This window comes from Doryrhamphus excisus, chromosome 5 (genome assembly GCF_030265055.1).
Source record: "Doryrhamphus excisus isolate RoL2022-K1 chromosome 5, RoL_Dexc_1.0, whole genome shotgun sequence".
Taxonomy (NCBI): Eukaryota; Metazoa; Chordata; class Actinopteri; order Syngnathiformes; family Syngnathidae; genus Doryrhamphus; species Doryrhamphus excisus.
The window spans coordinates 20,401,042-20,420,371 of record NC_080470.1 but is presented as its reverse complement, the minus strand read 5'-3'; the positions used below and the strand labels follow the sequence as shown (position 1 = coordinate 20,420,371).

The window sequence follows — 19,330 nt, the reverse complement described above, 5'->3', positions numbered from 1 at the left end:
TCGCCCCCCCACACACAGCACATGTGCACTTTCACATGCACAAAAACAGACGACTCGAACACAACATGCAGAAGCTGGGTTCTCCATCTTTCCGGACGGGCACAAACAACTCCCAACATCATCATCATCCTCCAAGATGGATGTCTGAATAGTGCATCATGATTACGGAACCATTTGCGTCGCTGACCCGTGCACAAGGACCCCCGAAGTTTACGGGAACTCCATTAGCCTTAAAGCAGCCGAGCGCTCAGGAGTTTGTCTGCTTTATGGCTCTTTGATGCGCCGGGTGTCCTGACGTCCTCAAAGCCGCCGTACGGCCGCATAAATCTGGGACGAAGGAGATGGCCGTACGTCAGCTCACGGCGGAGGACGAGGGGGGGGGCCAAACAGGAAGTGAGGCATTTTTTAAGATCATGTTTTTATTAAAACTCCCCCTTTTGACTCCCGTTTTTTTATGTTGACGTCTATCTATCTTCACTTCCTTTTTTGGGTAAAGCGAGAGCGCCATGTGGGCTACGCCGCGGGCTAATGCATTATTCAGCCTTCATCGACGTGTTACTACAGCTGGCAACTTAGAGGGAAGGGGATGTCGACCCCCCCCCATGTAACACACAACATATATCTGCACACGTGCACACAAGGCCAGCAGGCACTTGATGATTGATTTATGGGACACGCGGCGCAGCATCATCCACCCCACACATCTTCCTGTGGTTAAAACACACATTTCCACTGAAGGGGTGTGTATCCGTGTGGGCGTGCATGTGGGCAGTGACCCAGAAGGTCATTCATTAACACCGCTTTGACGGTGCGACCACTCCCCGTTTTATTTTAGACATATACAGGATATACTTTTATCTGAACAAAGCCGACCAGCTTTTTATTAGATTTACTTTACTAATTTTTTTATGTATTAAAATGTGTACTTAGCTAGGAGACCCGAGTTCAATTCCACCTTCGGCCATCTCTGTGTTGAGTTTGCATGTACAAGAAGTACTTCGGTTTCCTCCCCCATTCCAAAAACATGCTAGGTTAATCGGTGACTCCAAATTGTCCATAGGTATAAAAGTGAGTGTGAATGGTTGTTGTCTATATGTGCCCTGTGATTGGCTGGCCACCAGTCCAGAGTGGACCGCTGGGATAGGCTCCAGCACCCCGGCGACCCTTGTGAGGATAAGCGGTAGAAAACGAATGAATGAATGAAAATGTGTACTTGTCTTCACCAAGACCGTCTATAAATGGATATGTAGTTAATTAATTCAATTCAGTCATTTTAATAATTAGCTTGTGTTTGGGTTATTAATCACGTTACTAACACGTAGCCTCTGTACACGTTTCCTCCTTTACACGGACGCTTTGACAAAACCAATGTGTGTCTTAAAGGGGAATAATTAACTTGACTAAGTTTATCAGTCGCCATGACTGGTGTTTACTTCTCCTACCCGTAGGGTCTGTTGTCATCCTGCGAGGAACAGATTGAAAGTGTTAATGAGTAACCATCTTCGTGTTCATGCATAAACGCTGCATTGGTGTTCACTATGACTCCCATGCATTTGTAAAACGGTGCACCACACCCCTAACCTTGGGGGTCTCAGTAGTGGAGCCGGCAATGCGCCAGCTACGAGGTGTGGCTCAGCGGTGACCTGATTAGCTGTTGGCCCTGACCCGGCACCAGGCGAAGCGGGGAGAGCAATAATGAATCCCCAGGGAGGCCGGCTGGTAAATCTGACTTGGGATCAGTGTTAATGGGATTCTCTTTGCTCTAAAAGCAAGGCCACAATGGATTGGAACAACTAACCCTGAGTAGGGACGTCAGGGAAAATGGGACTTAGCCAGGAGTGTTGGTATTGGTAGATGGTGGATTTGGGTTACCTTGCATGGTTCCAGGTACCGGTGCGGATCACCCAGTCGTAAAAGTAACAGCAACTAATGCTTCATTATCCGTCCAGTCTTAGACAACCTACACCAGGTCCACTACAAAGGACGGTCATTTCAGTCGCTATCGGCGATCTTGGGCTTTTGGTCACCCCCAAAGCTCATGACCACAGGCGAGAGTAGGAGCGTAGATCGATGGGTGAATCACGAGCTTTGTCTTCCGGGTCAGCGACCGCATTGCTGGGGACGCTGTGCCAATGTCCCGAGATCCCGAGATACTTGAACTTCTCCGCCTGGGGGAGGACCTCACTCCTAACCCAAAGCGATGGGAATTGGAGTCCCGGTATCGGAGGTGCTGAGTCTCATCCTAGAAGGTCACATTCCCACTTCACCGCTTCCATTATTCCAGCAAATTCCTTTTAAAGCCTTTGTCAGGCCAGGAACCAAGTGCGGTACTTTTAGTGGGTATTCACAATGGATCCCCGTACCGCATTTTGGGGTTGATCATTGAAACGTCACTGAATACAGCAATAAATGTCAAAGCTTGCATTCTCCGAGTATTTGAATAAATGTACGATGGAACTAGACCAGTGGAGATCAGTGGAAAGTAAATTCTTCAGCAATGTTCTTGCGCTGGGAAAGTGTTAATATTTCAGTCCAACCAAGTCTCCGTTCTGTACCTTCAGGTCCTCGTCTATATTTAACGACTGCCAACGCTAACACATCTCCAGCTGCTCTATTCTCGGGTTAATGAACAGTTGAGGAATTGCTCGGACAAAATGGCTTCCAAATTGGTGGTTTTTTATCACGTGTCCATACGAGAAGCACTTTCTCCAGAAGAACCCAAACGCAGCAGCAGACGGCGGGGGTGGAGGAACACCAAGGACATGTGTGGGTGTTGCGGTGTGACGTCGGGAAAGAAGCGGGGTCATCAGCCGTGGCTGAGACTGTATGGATCGTCTGGAAGCAGCCCCATTAGTAATGGACTAATTAGGGAAGGCCAAGTGATTTCCAGTCCCGGTCGAAGTCGGGATTCATAAATAAGTAAATGCGAGGGCAGCCTGGATGCTTAATTAACAAAGTGTGAAAAAAAAAGTGCATGAATCTCAAGAGGGGCCGAGTCAATCTGCTTGCAGGGATGGAATATCGGCAGCGTTCTTGTCCATCTTGGTGGCATTGATTGATGCTAAGCCAAATTGAATCGCTAATCATCACCAGCCTTTTAGTCCCCGCCCCCTGGGGACCGAGAGAGGCCAAAAGTGGCAATGGCGGTAATGCTTTTGTATCCCCTTCCTGAGACCGGAGGCTTAAACATTTTAATTCCCCGCAACTTTTCCACCCCCACTGCTCACTTGACCCCCTCCCTTCATCTGTACAGAGGTCATCTGACTCTTTGGGTGTGGGTACCCCTTAGCGCTTCCAAGTGCCGGCTGCTTGTTTTCACGCTTTTTGGCTAATACCTTAGGCGTTTCAAGGCCAGACACCTCACACTGCTAACACCTAGCAACACATCCTGTTGCTGAGACGTGTATTACCCCCCCTCGTCAAACTTTTACGGCCGAAGAAACGCTCGGGCAAAGATATCAGACCTGTCGTACTAGTTGTTGTTTCTTTCTGGGCACCAATGATGCCTTCATGGGAAGTAGGGAGCAATCTCGGCCCCGTTCTGGGGGGACGCCTTGCCTTTTAACGGCACACTTTCTTTGCTCAAACCACAATAGGGTAAGTTATCTTCACAGTCACCTTATCAGAAAAAGGCCCCCAGAAAGGCTCTCTAACAGTAAATAGCATCTGCCTCAGGTGCCTGCTGGGATTTTTCTATCACACACGCTTGAGATAACACGGAGAGGAAAAGAATACCGTAATTAGTGGCCAGTGTACTTGTGATAAGATGAAGCAGAAGTGGAGAGTGGCAGCAACAGAACGGCAGAATGGTATTTCAAGAAGAGATGTGCTGAGCTTTGGGCAAGACTTGGGGGAAGGGAAGCTAAATAAAGTGAATAAAAGGTGAAGGCTTTTTGCAGGACATGTTTTCACTGAGAGGCAGTTTTTGGGTTTGTCGGCATGAGTCAAGCAAAGGTCTCACTTTGGAAAAAAAAGTCATCAAATATGACGCCAAACTCCTTTTGATGAACATGCCTTTGAAATCCTCGGGAAAATGGAGCATTTGCATGTTAAATAGAAGCTACAGTACCGTTACGCTCGCAATCACGGGCTCAAATGAAATTCATGTTTACGCTCCCCCGCCCTCCCCTTTGTTCCGCTTTAATTATTTTCCTCCCCAACACTCACCCGTTCTGACACTATCAGAGATTAGGCTTTGAAACTGTCACACGGCGTTGCTATTGATTAGGACAGACTTGCTCTTTCCGAGTCGTTTAAAAAAGACAGACTGGGAACTTCCATTTGGGGAGGGTGTGAGTGTGTGACAGTTAATGAGTGAGAACGACATGACTGCACTGGGGTGCGTTCCTTCAATGTGGTTCTATTATTTCCTACTCTCTCCCGTCCCCCAACACCCCATTTGGTAATGGTAATGGTTTATTTCATTTGAACATGCATCAGATTACAATTGAGTACATCCCATAATCAGTTCCCAGTTCCACATGTCCAAAAGGAGTAGGAAGAAGCAAAGCTTATTATATCCTACCCCTCCATCTGGTACTACAATCAGTTATCTGTTATATTTGTTCACTTCCTGCTTTCCTAATATATATTTTTTTTAATTAAAAAAAATGTTTTTCAATTTGATTAATTTTTATTAGTTTTATTTTTATTTCATTTTTTATTTACAATGCCATAATGGGTACCATAGTAAGTGTCAATATAGTGATATATATAGCACAACATGACTGGTTCAAGACTCTTCATCCTTGTATTTAGCAAACATCAACTGCTTGTATTGTTTCTTGAATTGGCTCATCGTTGTGCATTGTTTGATTTCCTTACTCAATCCATTCCATAGTTTGATTCCACATACTGAAATGCCATATTTCTCCTCTCTTGTAGAGAAGTATTGGATGACATTTTTAGCTAATTGCTTATTTGTAGCCTTATGCATGATTTTAGCTGTGTGAAGATGAACTATATCAGCAAGTTGAAGTATTTGTCATTTTAGAAATAAGGAGTTAGTATGTTCTCTGTAGGCGGCATTATGAATTATCCTTACTGGCCTTTTTTGCAGTACATTTAGCGAGTGAAGATTGCTTTTATAGTTATTAGCCCATATTTCCACACAATAAGTAAGATATGGTAGAACCAGAGAGCAATAAAGAGTGTGGAGTGATTTCTGATTGAGAACAAATTTTGCTTTGTTCAATACTGAAATATTTCTGGCCACATTATGTTGTATATTTGTAATATGAGGTTTCCAGCTCATATTTTCATCTATTGTGATCCCCAGAAATTTATTTTCGTTCACCCTTTCAATGTCCACACCGTCTATTTGTATTTGCTGGTGCGTGTCCTTTATCTGTTAGCAAACAGCATGATTTTAGTTTTATTTAGGTTCAAGGACAATCTATTATCAAATTATCTTTTTAGTGTGACCATTTCTTCTCTGACCGTTCTAATGATTTCGTCTGTACTCCCTCCAGAACAAAAAGCAGTGGTATCATTTGGATTTGGGTTCGAGGGTGAATCCTTACATACTGTACAAATTGCACTTTTATTGCATTCAAGTACCGCCGAGCAACATACGAAATCTCAACGCTTGATGAAAAAACGCAGACATATGTGTGTGGGGATTGACATTTTTCTATGCTAAAAAAAGCTCCCATTTGTTTTAAAGGGGGGAGGATAGCCGCCTTAAAACGTCCTCACGCCGGCGTCTTCCCGTCATGGTGGAGGTTCTAACTAACAGAAAGGTAAAAAGCAAGGTCAGATCCCATGAATAAACTCCAGCAGGCAGCAACTTGCCTTCTTGATCTTTTTTTAATCCACTCACTCTTTCATTTGAGACACACACACATTGCTACACACCACATCCAAACGCCACATTTCTGGAGGAAGTACAGCAGATAAGAAACCCGAGTCTTTGAACTGTCTGGATGTTTCAAAGCCCTTCTTCCTTCTCCAAGTCTGAACTCTCCCTCTGCTCTGTGGAGACCGGGAGGAACGGGCTGATCGATGGGGGCTGACATCAATGGAACCCATGGAACCCATGCAACCGGCTGATTGGTTCATTAGCGGCGGGACAGGCGAGGTGGATGCAATGGGTGGGGATTCAGTGCTTGGCCCATGGGCAGTGAGTGAAGGTAGCGAGTTAGCGAGTGGCCGTCTTGTTAAGCAACTGTCACCTCTCGCTTTGTGTGTGAGAGGTGGGGGGGGTTAGGAGGATTTAGACATAGGGTGTGAGAGGAGAAAGGAAAGCTGTTTGTGGCCTGACTTGGCACAGGGGGAGGGGGTCAGACTGCATTGTGCAGAACTTTCATCTGGTGCATTGCAATTAGGCTTCACGGCACCCATTGTCAACCCCCCCAAACCCCCAATCCCTCCCCCCGGTAGAATCGCTGCTTGCTAACAACCTCAGCGCCACAAGCATGGAAATCAACTATTGGACGATGTTTCAGTCACACAATTTCATCATGCAAGGACTCAACCTGAGGTTCTGGGTAAGTCAGTGGTTCCCAAACTTTTCATGGAGTGACCCAGGTGAGGTGTCCCCGGTGTCCCAGGTGTCCCCGGTGTACCAGGTGACACAGGTGTCCCCAGTGTCCCGGTGACCCAGGTGTTCCCAGTGTCCCCGGTGTACCAGGTGTCCCTGGTGTCCAGGTGACCCAGGTGTCCCAAGTGACCCAGGTGTCCCCGGTGCCCCAAGTGTCTCCGGTGTCCCAGGTGTCCCCGGTGTCAGGGACATCTCAGTCATGAAACACCCCCACATTTGCTCTGCCGCCCCACACGAGCAGGGTCCTCCCACTGGGCATTTAGACTCTTTGGTCCTTTGATCGTCCCCTAACTATTGGACAATGTTTCAGTCACCCAATTTCATCATGCAAGGACTCAACCTGAGGTTTTGGGTAAGTCAGTGGTTCTCAAATTTTTTTTGAAGTGACCCGGGTGAAGTCCCAAGTATCCCCGATGTCCCCAGGTGACCAAGGTGTCCCAGGTTTCCCTGGTGTCCCAGGTGACCCAGGTGTCCCCAGTGTCAGGGACATCTCAGTCATGAAACAGGGTGCTCCCACTGGGCGTTTAGACTCTTTGGTCCTTTGATCATCCCCTAACTATTGGATGTCTTAGCACTAAAGTCGCTCTGTCACTGTGACTCTGGTCCGACTTGAGGTGAAATAAATGCTGCCGCAGCTGGCAGTGTCTACAGGAGGCGGCTCCATGGGACCACGGGGATTATGTAAATATCACGACAAAAGGTCACGTGTGATTGGTAGCGCTTCAACGGAAATGTGCCGGGGCGAGCGTGAAAGACGTTAGCAAGTAGCATGCAGCTGAAAAAGAAGAGTCAGTTGAAGGCTGCTCTTCCTCTCCAAAAGTGAAAGCAGGAATACATGATCCATGACGTCAGGAACGCTGAGAGTCATGTGATGAATGTTTTTGACACCACGCATGAAAAATGGAATGAATGAAATACAGTAGCAGCCTGGAAGGATAATATGTAGACACTCCAAAACTAACTGCTTTCTTGTTCATGATTATTATGACCATATCCTGTTGTCCCTCGCCACATCGCGGTTGAATGCAGCCTATTATTAGGAATATATATACATATTTAAGATAATTGTATTGTTGTTGTAATTTGATTTTTTGGATTTAAATTAATCATTGTCAAGCATGAAAATGGCGAAATGAACAACAGGCACAATAGTCATAACATAATATTAATCCTGATAATAAATCCCATGAAAGCCAAAAAAATCAACACTGAACTCTGACATCATTTCCTGTCCTCCACTCAGAACACATTTACTGTGATACACAAGCACAGGTTTAGGTTTGCTTGATGTCACACGAAGACTTTGCTTATTTTCTCGCATTATATTGGGTAATATGTGTGTAAGGGTGACTGTAGGGGTGCTATTTTGTGTCTAGGGGGCTCTAAAAATGTTAAAAACACCATCCTGCCCACACGCAAAACCAAAACTTTAAATTATTATTATTATTTATTCAAAATTATTTAAATTATTTGTACAAATTACTGTTTACGCTGTACGTTGTTGTTCATAATTGATGTCATCTATTTATTCTCCACATTATTATTATTATTATTTATTATTATGCGGGAGCCAGGCAACGACATTTCGTTGGCAATTTCACTGCTGTGTTATTGTGCAATGACAATAAAGAAATCTATCTTTCTATAACCAGGTTGTCTACGCCATAAAATATTCAATCCATAAAGAAGGAATCCTATTTTGCGTAAATTCACTCATCATGGTCCAACCTGGAACCAATCAACCGCGGTAAATGAGGGACGGCTATGCATCGGAAAACTGTTTTCCTCATCTGAACTGGTCTTTCCAAACACCCGAGTATGAGAAGCCTTCTCCGTCCCCCCCACCAAATATTTGGCTTGTTATATTTAACAAGGCCTGTTAACCTGAAGCCAGGTAGAGTGCTTTTCCTCTGCCTCCAGGCACCGACTTGGACGGCGACGGCCGCTCTCCCGACAGCTATAACTGTCCGTTTTTAAAAGACATACAATATATCAAAGTCCTTTTCTTCTGCCCGGTCGGTTAAATTTGTTACAGGAATCCGAAGGTGGTAAAAAAACTGTGGAAGCGAGCCCCGAGGTGGATTCCCCCCCCCCACGCCCGACTCCACCCTCCTGCGTTCCTTCGACTGTCCGTGAAGTCAGGAGCGAGGTAATGGACATCACATGTGCGGAAAGGCTCCTGGACTGGACCCCTCCCTTAGGCCTCCATGTTCAGTACTCCTGTGCAAGCGCCAAGTTTTTGAGGCTCTTTGGGGAACCAAGCAGAGTGTTGGTTGCTAGTTCTTGGCTGGTTATTGCACAGACCAGACCAGACCAGGACTGGCCATATCCTCTCTCGTGGTATTTTTATTCACCACTGCAATAGGATAACCCCCGGAGCTTGATTGTGTTGGAAGTGGTATTGTTCAGAAGGAACGAGGCCAGCCTTGGGGACTTAACCCCCTCTCAGACTGAGCCCAACAGAGGCCGCCCATGACCTCCGGTTGAGGGTCACGGGATGCGTGTAGCGTGGGTGAAAGGCACAGCGGGTACTAACTCTGAATTTTTGGACACACGTTGCATTTTATGGACATCTGCTGCAGGCGGCACCAATAAAAGGCCAAGTCCACTGACCGTTAGTTCCATAGTTCCACGTGTCACCAGGAGAGGGATCGCCCAGAAACCTTATAGTCTTTTTTTAACTAATACGGATTGTCTGCACAAACTGCCCCCGTTCATTCAGTCATTCGCCCCCTCGCTACGTACATGTGTGTGTGTGAGTGTGTGAGTGTGGGGGTGTGTGTGTGTGTCCTGTTCTGCTCTGCTGACTCCAGACAGCAGCGGTGGTGGGCAGGCCCAGACACATTTGCCCTCCTTTGCTTGGGCCCAACAGCGGGTGTCAAAGACTTGCCATCCCGCAAGGCCCCCGGGCTCCGTGCGGTGCCAGCATAAGCCCCCCCCCCCTCCCCACACACACACACACATGCATACAAACAAATAACATCTTTAAAACAGCGTCCTCCACCAAACTCTTTGGAATGTCGGACGGCTGACAGGCGATACGACGATCTCACGAGTAAATTGATGAAATGTCCCAAACTAAGATGATACTGATCTCCTCCAACTGTTCCGACGTGGGACACTGGAGGTCACTTCTGTTGGCGGCCATCAAACCTTTCCAACCTTCGACCCCGACCTAGCTTAGCATGCGATTGTTGATTGTTGCTGTCTGTCAGACCACCAGCCCTCATCATCGTGCACAGTGAATTATAAACATGAATTATTATGCAGCTATTCTTATTTATGATGTATAATAATTGTATAATCATATCCTGGGCTAATATTCTACTTCACTCACCTAAAAACTGAAAAGTAAACCAGAAATGAGAAAAAGAAAACCCCTTTCTTTAGTCCCCGTGTTCCCTGTCTGCCTTCCGGCATGGCGTGTGAAGGCACCAGCTGGCCAAAGATGGCCGTCGCTCGCTCTTCATGTGAAATTCCAGCTCGCTAAATATTTCCACGCCGCCATTTGAGTCATGAAGTCCGGCTCTGTGCACATGAACGCTCATGCAGACCCGGATCGCTGGGTTTCTCCCTGATCCGGGTCTGCCGTGTGTGGACCCCCCCACCCATACCATCCAGTCCAGCCCCCCCTCCTTCCTGAGAGTCTTACGGGGAAGACCGAGGGCCCAAAGTGGTCTATTTCCTGCTGCCGTTGTGTCGATATTAGCTAGCATTTAAAGGACCATGGAAGCTAATGCACATCAAATATAGAAATAAAGCAATATGAACACAAATATAGAAATAAATCAATATGAACACAAATATAGAAATAAAGCAAGAGGAACAATGGCGCTGAGTGCAGCCAAGCGGTTTGGACCAGGGCAGTAGCTTAGACAAACGACAACAATGACAAATCCTCTGGTGGGGGCTAAGAAAGGGTGGCACCAAATATTGAAACATTTATGGAGACATATTGTTGGATTGGTTTATGGCTTCTATTCTTGTATGTTGCCATGGCCCCCTTTTCCTGATGAAATAAAGGCCTGTTGTCACCCCCCCATCAACTATCTAACAACAAACAACACATTTAAAATGCCACTAAAATAACAATAGTGATAATAATACATTATTATTATTAATATTATTATTATCATCATTATTATAATAAATTATATAATATAATAATACATGTTATTAATATTATGATTATTATTATAAATTATATAATATGATAAAAAAAATTATCATTATTATTATTAATTATTAATTATTATTATTATTATTATTATTATTATTATTATTATTATTATTATTATTATTATTATTATTATTATTATTATTATTATTATTACAGCCTCTTAAATCGACTGACGCCCACTGATGAATTATTATTATGAATTGATAATTGCTTCAGCAAGAAAGCCCCACTCCCCCCGCCTCTGCCTTTTCAAAGAGCCGCAGAGCTCGCATCGATTCCCGGATCGATAAGGAGCACATCAATCGGCACTTTGGTGAAGTCTTCGTGTGACAATTACACTCGTTGCCAAACGCTTATCTTTTTTTCATAACAGGAATCAAGCGCACACGTGGATGACTCTATTATTACTCTATTATTAATTTTCTATTATTAATTGTCTATTATTCCAAATGAGAAGCCGGCGGCCTGAAAAAAGATCCGCTAATGGACCGATTTGACTTCCCAAACACAATGTTTGCCCTTTTTAACATAAGAACACCTCCTCGGACCATCGTGTCACTGCTGGGGGGGGCAGAGTGGGACAACAGAGTGGGACAAAGGACGTGCGTGTTTCCTCATCAAGCTATTTTCTATGTCTTTATGTCTCCTATCACGGAGATCTACGCGGCAAAATTTGCCGCCAAAAAGATAATAACTAATAACCCGAAGATGATGACGATAATGACGACCCATGCTGCCTCACACGCACACGCACAGTATCAATCACCCGCCAAGTGTAAACGGCTCCCGTGGAGGTGTGATCTCACCCACGTAAACACATAAACATGCGCGCATCAAAGCAGCCCATTTGCGCGCAATCACGCCAAATTGCGCCATAAATCCAGCTTCCACGCTGTAAAGCTTTGGTTTATTCTGTAAAGGTCCGTTTGTCTGAGCCGCGCCAAGAAATTAAACTTTTTTTTTTATATGAATAAATCATCTTTGTCACCAACATCCGGGGCTCAGTGGAAAAAAAATCGAATGCACGTGAACGCAGCACTGCTACTGGAAATATTAGATTACTTTGGACTAAACTACTATTATTTCATTATTTTTATTAAAATTTATTATTTAAATTTTATTTTATTGATCTGCTCCTTCTACTTTAACTTATTAACCAAAAACTGGTTTTAAAAAAACATTTCTGGGCCAAAACATTGAACCTAACTTTATAATAATTCAATGCGGATACTATTTGTATTTTATTTATTTTAATTTCCATGAAATTGCAAGCCCACTTCTGGTCAGGGGTCAAGGGTCACTTCCAATCGGTCACCCAAGAAAAGCCGAACTTAAAAAGTTTACGCCAGTTTATGCCCGAGTATGCAAGCTTAAATCGCTGGTCCACAAAGTCTGGCTCGGGGGCCACTTGCCACCCGCAGCTTGACCATCAAATGTCCAAAAAATGCCTGAAATGTTGATAGTATTAACACCGTGTAATAACTCCTTTTCCGATACAAATACTCTTGGAAAAATGGCTTTTTTGTGCAAAATGACCAAAAACTTCCAAAGGATTCTCCTGTGTGTGGCACTTAATGGAAAAAGAATGAACCCCCCCACTCTAAATGGGAGTTGGGCCGAGCGAGCGGGAGGGAGGGAGCCATTAATTACTCCCAGGGCTGTGTGACCTCGGCCCGGGGAGCATCGCCGTGGGGGCCGGCTGCACTCCCCTAGCAAGGCTCGGCAAAAAGAGGCCAGCGTGTCCGGCATAAATCAGCATGCTGCGTTTAAAGCCGTCAGGTAAAACCTGTGTTCAGGCAGCGGGACACAATTTATGCCAGGACTTTCTGTTATATGCTGCGTGAAGTCCGTTTATTTAGGAAATGACTGGCAACTCTTTCTGTCTCCATGTGGAGTCCGGCCCTTCCTTTCCCAGCATCGATGCCCGACTGGCAACCGCTGACCTTCCCTGGATGCGGGTCACCCGCAGGCCCGGAGTCTTTTACACGGTTCCTGTCTTTTTTAGAGCTACAAATGTTCTTTAGGTTTATTAGAAATAAAAAAGGTAGATTGGGAAGTAACTTCCTTATCCCAAACTTCCCGGGAAGGATTTGGGAGATCAGAGCTTAAACTTCCACCTAATTTACAGAAACAAATGTGACAGGAATTCTTCACTTTTTTCCCCTTCCAACTATTTTATATGTAAAAAAACAACTTTAGTGGAATAAATTTGACTTTTTTATTTTTTTCGTTTTTGGTATGAAGCATAAACGGGAATAGTCGCGTTAAAACGAAATGTAGCCTTGAGCGGCAGGTTCGTGTTGCGTTCAAATAAAAGGAAGGAGCTGTAATGCAGAGTGGTCCGATCCCACCTTGGCGGGACCCCAAGGCGACCCAGGGGGGCAGGCTTTAGGGCAAAACTTGGACTCTTTTGCACGGCTTCTTTCTACACCCCCCCCCCCCCACCACCACCACCCATCCACACACACACACATACACTGTACAACTGACCTACGTAATTTATTTTAAAGTTAATTAAAAAGGAAACGTATGACCGAGAGGAATTAGGCCGAGCTAAAAAGGAAATGGAATTAAATTCGCCATTTTTAAAATTCGATTTCTATTTTTAAAACTGCTTTGCCTGTTTTACATGTGTGACAGTCAACAGGCCAAAAGGTGAGATGGAAGGGGGTGGGGGGGGGGTTAAAAGGAGAAAAGCGGGTCTACTCCCCGGGGGGGTTCAGTGTGGGACTAATTTCCTCTAAAAGGCCAAGAAAGCAGCAGCGGGTGATGATTAATGTCCCAAAAGAAGAATACACAAGTCCCGGCGAGGTGCATGGAATACACGCAGAGACGGATCGAGCTAGCTGGGTGTAAAAGTGGGGGGTCCCGGTGTCCCGGGAGTCCGGGGGTCCTGTTCCCCTATATCGTTAAGCATCCTTTCTTTTCTACTTAAAAGGTGAAACGTCTTACCTTCGACCGCGGAGGCCACAGCCAGCAAGAAGCCGCACCAGAGCAGAACGTAATCCATTGTCATAGCCCGCTCATGTAAACAGACCCACGGCAGAGCGAGTACGTTCCGGGTCCGATCCCTCCACAGTCCGCTCCTCGCAGTCCCGGTGTTGTTAAACCCACGGAACCATTCACGACAACAACAAAAACTGAGCCGTTTACCAGGAAAAAACGACTCTTCTTTGGGTCTCCGGAGGAAAACGCCGCGAGGACCCAACCGCTGACCCGCCAGTCCGTGCGCACTGAGCCGGTCAGCTGCGCGCAGGGAGTCCGGTCCGGCACCACACCATTTGCGCGGTATACTTCCACAAAAACCCGGATTTCCACTTCAAATAGTCAAGTGTGAAGACAAACAATGCTGCGTGGAAGATCCCCAAAATGACTTTCGGCGTGGTCACAACACGAGACCAGAAAGACGCGCCCGTTACGCAACCCCACGCGTGGAGAGTCCTCGCAAAAGGTGTGCGTCTAAATGATAGTCCAGGAACCGCTGATGAAATGCTGTTTATTCCCTGAGAGGATTGATCGGCTGCTGCGTGGACCTTCTGCTTCTCTCCGTGTGCACACTGGAATGAAGCACTCGGCGAGAATGGGAGAGAGAGCGAGTGTGGGTGAGAGAGAGAGAGAGAGAGAGGGAGGGAGGGGGGCAGGAGTGCCAAGGGGAGGGGTTTTAAGGCTGCTCTGACAAATCCTTCATTTTGTCTTCTATTTATCATCAAAATTTAACTTTTTCACCTAAAAAGCAAAAAAAGCCCCCCCTCCCTTTTTTTGGGAACAACTACAGCAACTTGACCTGTTTTTTCTCCAAAATGAAAAACTTTCCATTTATCCAAAATGGGAATGTTGGACAACAAATGTTGGATGAGAACATTTGATGATTACTACGTGAGGTTCTTCTCTTTTTTTTTTTGCAATGGGACTCTGCCTTTTCCTGTCCGTGGGATTCTTTCCACGGTCTTCCCTCCCCCTTCCCACCCATCCCTTGCACAGGCATGGGCAAACAGCGCCCCCCTGCGGATCCCCTCATAGAGAGTTCATTTAACACCTTGACTAAGTTCTATGACTGGATATGACTAAATATGGTCATAAACTCACTTCCTGTTCATGAATGACTTTATTAGGGTGTGTCAAAAACTTCTTGGTCCAGGGTTCTTAAGGGACCGGGACCACCTGATGATGAAGATGGACCTCAGTCCACATGCCAAAGCCTGAGTGAGGCAAGTGTGGACTCATAGACCCCCCACCAGTGTTGCCAGGTGCGCTTATAATAAGCCGAGCAAATGTTCTCTCAGGAGACCTGGCAACATCGGTGTCCTCCATGCAGCCGTGGAAGCAGTTTAGTTTCATGACAAATGTGGACCACGTTGTTCGGTCCGCTTCTCCAATCAAATCCAACCAAGGTCATGTGACCACTAGGAATATTTTGTCCAGGTCCATGTCCTAGCAGTGCTCCATGATTATTGTCCTACTGGATTCATGTGAAGATTGTGGTTCCCCAAAAAGAAACATCTCCAAAGAAAAGTGTTCAATGCGTGTGTAGAAGATGTTGGACATCCGGAAGAAGCTGAGAGAAGCTGAAATAAAGTTCACCTGTAAAAGTTCAGCCATGGCTGAAATGTCCCGCACACCTGAAGGCAATCATGATCAGGCCTTTATAAATAAGCCTCAGCTGTTGCCAGACGGGTTGTTGCCTCGGTTCTTCCTCTGCTTCATGTGTGCTGCCACTTTTTGCATGAGTAACCTTCTTAGTTTGACCTCCTGTTTTTTTTGTATTTGTTACTCCATTTGTGTTTTTCTGAGCTTTTTTCCTGCTTTGCTTTTCTTCTTGATTAGTTAGTGTGGTTTGGTACTTTGTTTTGGTATTTATTCCTCCACTCTGTTGGAGCACATCCTTGTAATAAACCTCTCTACTAATTCTACTGTTTCTGTCCTCCTGCTTTGGGTTCCAATTAGCGGCTATGCTGTTCAAATAGTGTTTAATGTTGCAGGGGCAGATTCCATGGTCTTCTCTGTAGCGACGCAGCATTACCTGGATGATTGATATGTGGCTAGAAATTTGGTAATGGTTTAATTTCATTTGAACATGCATCAGATTACAATTGAGTGCATCCCATAATCAGTTCCCAGTTCCACATTTCCAAAAGGAGTAGGAAGAAGCAAAGCTTATTAAATCCTACCCCTCCATCTGGTACTTTTACTATCAGTAACTGTTACATTTGTTCACTTCCTGCTTTCCTAATATAATTTTTAAAAATAAAAAGAAAAGCTTTTTAATTTGATAGATTTTTATGAATTTTATTTAATTTTTTGTATTTTTTTTATTTACAATGCCATAATGGGTACCATAGTAAGTGTCAATATAGTGATATATATAGCACATCATGACTGGTTCAAGACTCTTCATCCTTGTATTTAGCAAACATCAACTGCTTGTATTGTTTCTTGAATTGGCTCATCGTTGTGCATTGTTTGATTTCCTTACTCAATCCATTCCATAGTTTGATTCCACATACTGAAATGCTATGGCAAGCATAACTCAGTCCTAGCATAGAAGTGTTTCAAATGTACTTCTTCCCTGAGGTCATATTTCTCCTCTCTTGTAAAGAAGTATCGGATGATATTTTTAGCCTTATGCATTATTTTAGTTTGAAGATGAACTATATCAGCAAGTTGAAGTTTTTGTCATTTTAGAAATAAGGAGTTAGTATGTTCTCTGTAGGCGGCATTATGAATTATCCTTACTGACCTTTTTTGCAGTACATTTAGCCAGTGAAGATTGCTTTTATAGTTATTAGCCCATATTTCCACACAATAAGTAAGATATGGTAGAACCAGAGAGCAATAAAGAGTGTGGAGTGATTTCTGATTGAGAACAAATTTTGCTTTGTTCAATACTGAAATAATTCTGGCCACTTTATGTTGTATATTTCTAATATGAGGTTTCCAGCTCATATTTTCATCTATTGTGATCCCCAGAAATTTATTTTCGTTCACCCTTTCAATGTCCACACCGTCTATTTCATCTCAGAAACAAATGGGCAACATATGAGGAACAAGGAACTGATCATTGTTCTGGGAAGGCCTTGTTTGACTAAAGCACAAACATAATACTCTCACTTTTAAGGCTAACATTTAAGCGTAAAAAACGGTTGCGGATGAAGGAGAATGACTCCTCGATGAATCGATGCAGCTCTCGTCAGATGTGACCAAAGTATTTCTTTTTTTCAAGCAGCCTACACGTGTGAATGCACCCCGTTAAAGGACGCTAACACACAATCTTTATTTTTCCTTCCTCGGCCCACAGACGTGCAAAGTGTTTTGCTAAAGTAAAGCCGCCAGCAGGAAGAGGGGGGGTCGGGGGGCGGAGGGGTATGTGCCCCAACTAGCACTTTACAGCTTTTCTGCCGTGTCACTTTGGCCTCTGCGCTTGTTTTAGTGCACGGCTAAGGTGCTGAAAACTAAAGCTAAAACATACCACGTATCCCAAAGACCACTTTGCCGTGTTTCGTGTTTTTTAAGCGGTCGTTTGCAGATAGAATCGTACTCCCAAGACTTGAAATGTATTTTGATTCCCCTTTTTTTTAAACTCTCCCAAAGATGATATCGCTGATAAAGGAAAAGCGACATCGAGTAGCTTGAGTAGCACAAGTGGGCTTAAGAATAACTCGTGAATAAACCACAAAATTTTTTGTAGCATTTCATCCAAGCTAATTTGTGGTGTCAAATATCTTTAGTCGCATTCATCAGCAGAAAAAATACATTTGTGAATTTTGGCCTTTGCCTTTCAACAAGGCGGAAATGCTAACAATGCTAATAGTTAGCATTCTAACAGTTAGCATAACAAAATCCTGAGCTGATATGCTATGGCTTATTAATCGGAGTCACGCTAAAGTGCTAAAGGTCAATGTGATGATCCAAATGCTAAAGCTAGCACCTAGCATAATGGGCACGGTGGAGATAAATGGCCTTCCCTTGCATTGTGCTGATTAGCTTACTAGCTCTTTTTTTTACCATATGACTCGATGGTTTTCCTAATTTACTGGCCTACTTAGTAACTTTTTCGTGGATAATGTCGCCATGGAAGATGGACTGTTCCGAAATGTAAATAGCAACGCTTTAGTTTTTATTATTTCAACTTGATGATATTTTTCCTCTTTGTTATCATAACTTTATTCTCCAGTTTCTTTTTGAAACATTTCTGCTTTCTTATCATACATTTTGTCTTTATTATTATTATTATTATTATATTACTATTATTATTATTATTATATTGTTTATCATAACATTTTGCCTCTAATATTATTTGACTTTTCCCCAAACTTACAATTGGGATTAAGAAATTGCAATATTACTCAAATTTCAATTTAATTCTTTGTGTTTTTGTTTCTTAGAATATTACAACAAAAAAAAAATCTTTAATACTTCAACTTTATGCCATTTTTGTGTTTTTTCTTTACAATATTGTCGCTGTCTTTTAGCACATTTAGTATAGCGTTAGGTATTTGTTGTCATACTATTTGGACTGTTATGGTATATTATATTACTTTAGCCAACCTAATTCTTTTAAATTGCAGCTTTAATTTTGTTTTCATGAAATAACACTTTTAAAAAGAAATACATATTTTAGTTTTGATGCTATTTTTCTCTGTATAATTCTTCACCAATTTCTGCTTTCTTCTGGTACATTTTGTCTTCCAATATTAGGTTTTTATTCTCATAATATTATTAGACTTTTATCTACGTCATTTTCCTAAATTGCAAACCTTTTTCTTAGTCAGGGATGACAAGCTCGGCTTTGTTTTTGCTGCTTTTTGTCTAATTGTCTAATTGTACTTTTAGAATGTGCCAAGGGCCAATAAAAAAAAAAAATCCCCAGAGCTGCAGTTTGGACACCCATGTTTTAAAAACAAATGAAGCTCTGTAATGTGTTGCTTTATGTAATGTTTGGTTTCTGAGAAGTAAAAACAACCGAGGACAAAGAAAGGAGATGACAACATTTGAAACTGACAGTCATAATAAAATAATATAATAATAATAATAATATCAACAGCAAGGACAATCATGTTGTTATTATGATTGATAAATAAAACAATCAAACGTACTTGAAGGTGTCACATTTTGAAGTAAAACAAGACGAGGGAAAGAGCGACTGTAATGGGATCCGTGGCGGCTGCAAAGCCGACCATCTAAACCCGGCGAGTCCCGTCTGGGCTGCTGGTCGCCATTCGAGGCCGAGCAGAGACACGCCAGGCCGGCGGTTGGACGCTCGGAGAGCAAAGAAATGTCATCAAAATGAGGTCAGAGAGCTTCCTGATGGAATGATGTGACGTCAAGACTTGTTATTTCTAAGACTCCTGCGTTGCGTTCAAGTACCGGGAGTTTGGAGCCTTTATGGAGTGGATCATTTGGCTCTTTTTTGCGGGGTTGCCATGTGTGAACGACAACAGTAACGCATTCCGCTTGCCTCGCTGTTAACGCTCTTAACAAAAAGCAGCCTGCATTGTTGTCACCATGGAAGCAAAAATAGCTGATTTTATCCGCTACATTATGCTATCACCTTACCAAGCTAGGAACAACTTTACTTCATAATCCGTCAGATCCACAACCGATCCATTTTG

General features: G+C 43.8%; 1 protein-coding gene across 11 annotated transcripts in view; it reads right to left on the bottom strand.

The window, feature by feature from the left end:
* LOC131129213 (ephrin type-B receptor 3-like) overlaps positions 1–14,283 on the bottom strand; it is a 60,527-nt gene extending 46,244 nt beyond the window's left edge. For all 11 annotated transcript variants that reach the window (XM_058072503.1, XM_058072495.1, XM_058072494.1 and 8 more), the window contains exon 1: positions 13,674–14,283. In XM_058072503.1, the coding sequence (XP_057928486.1) occupies positions 13,674–13,737 (64 nt within the window). In that variant the 5' untranslated portion in view covers positions 13,738–14,283. The remainder of the gene's footprint in view (positions 1–13,673) is intronic.
* Positions 14,284–19,330: the final 5,047 nt, after the last annotated feature.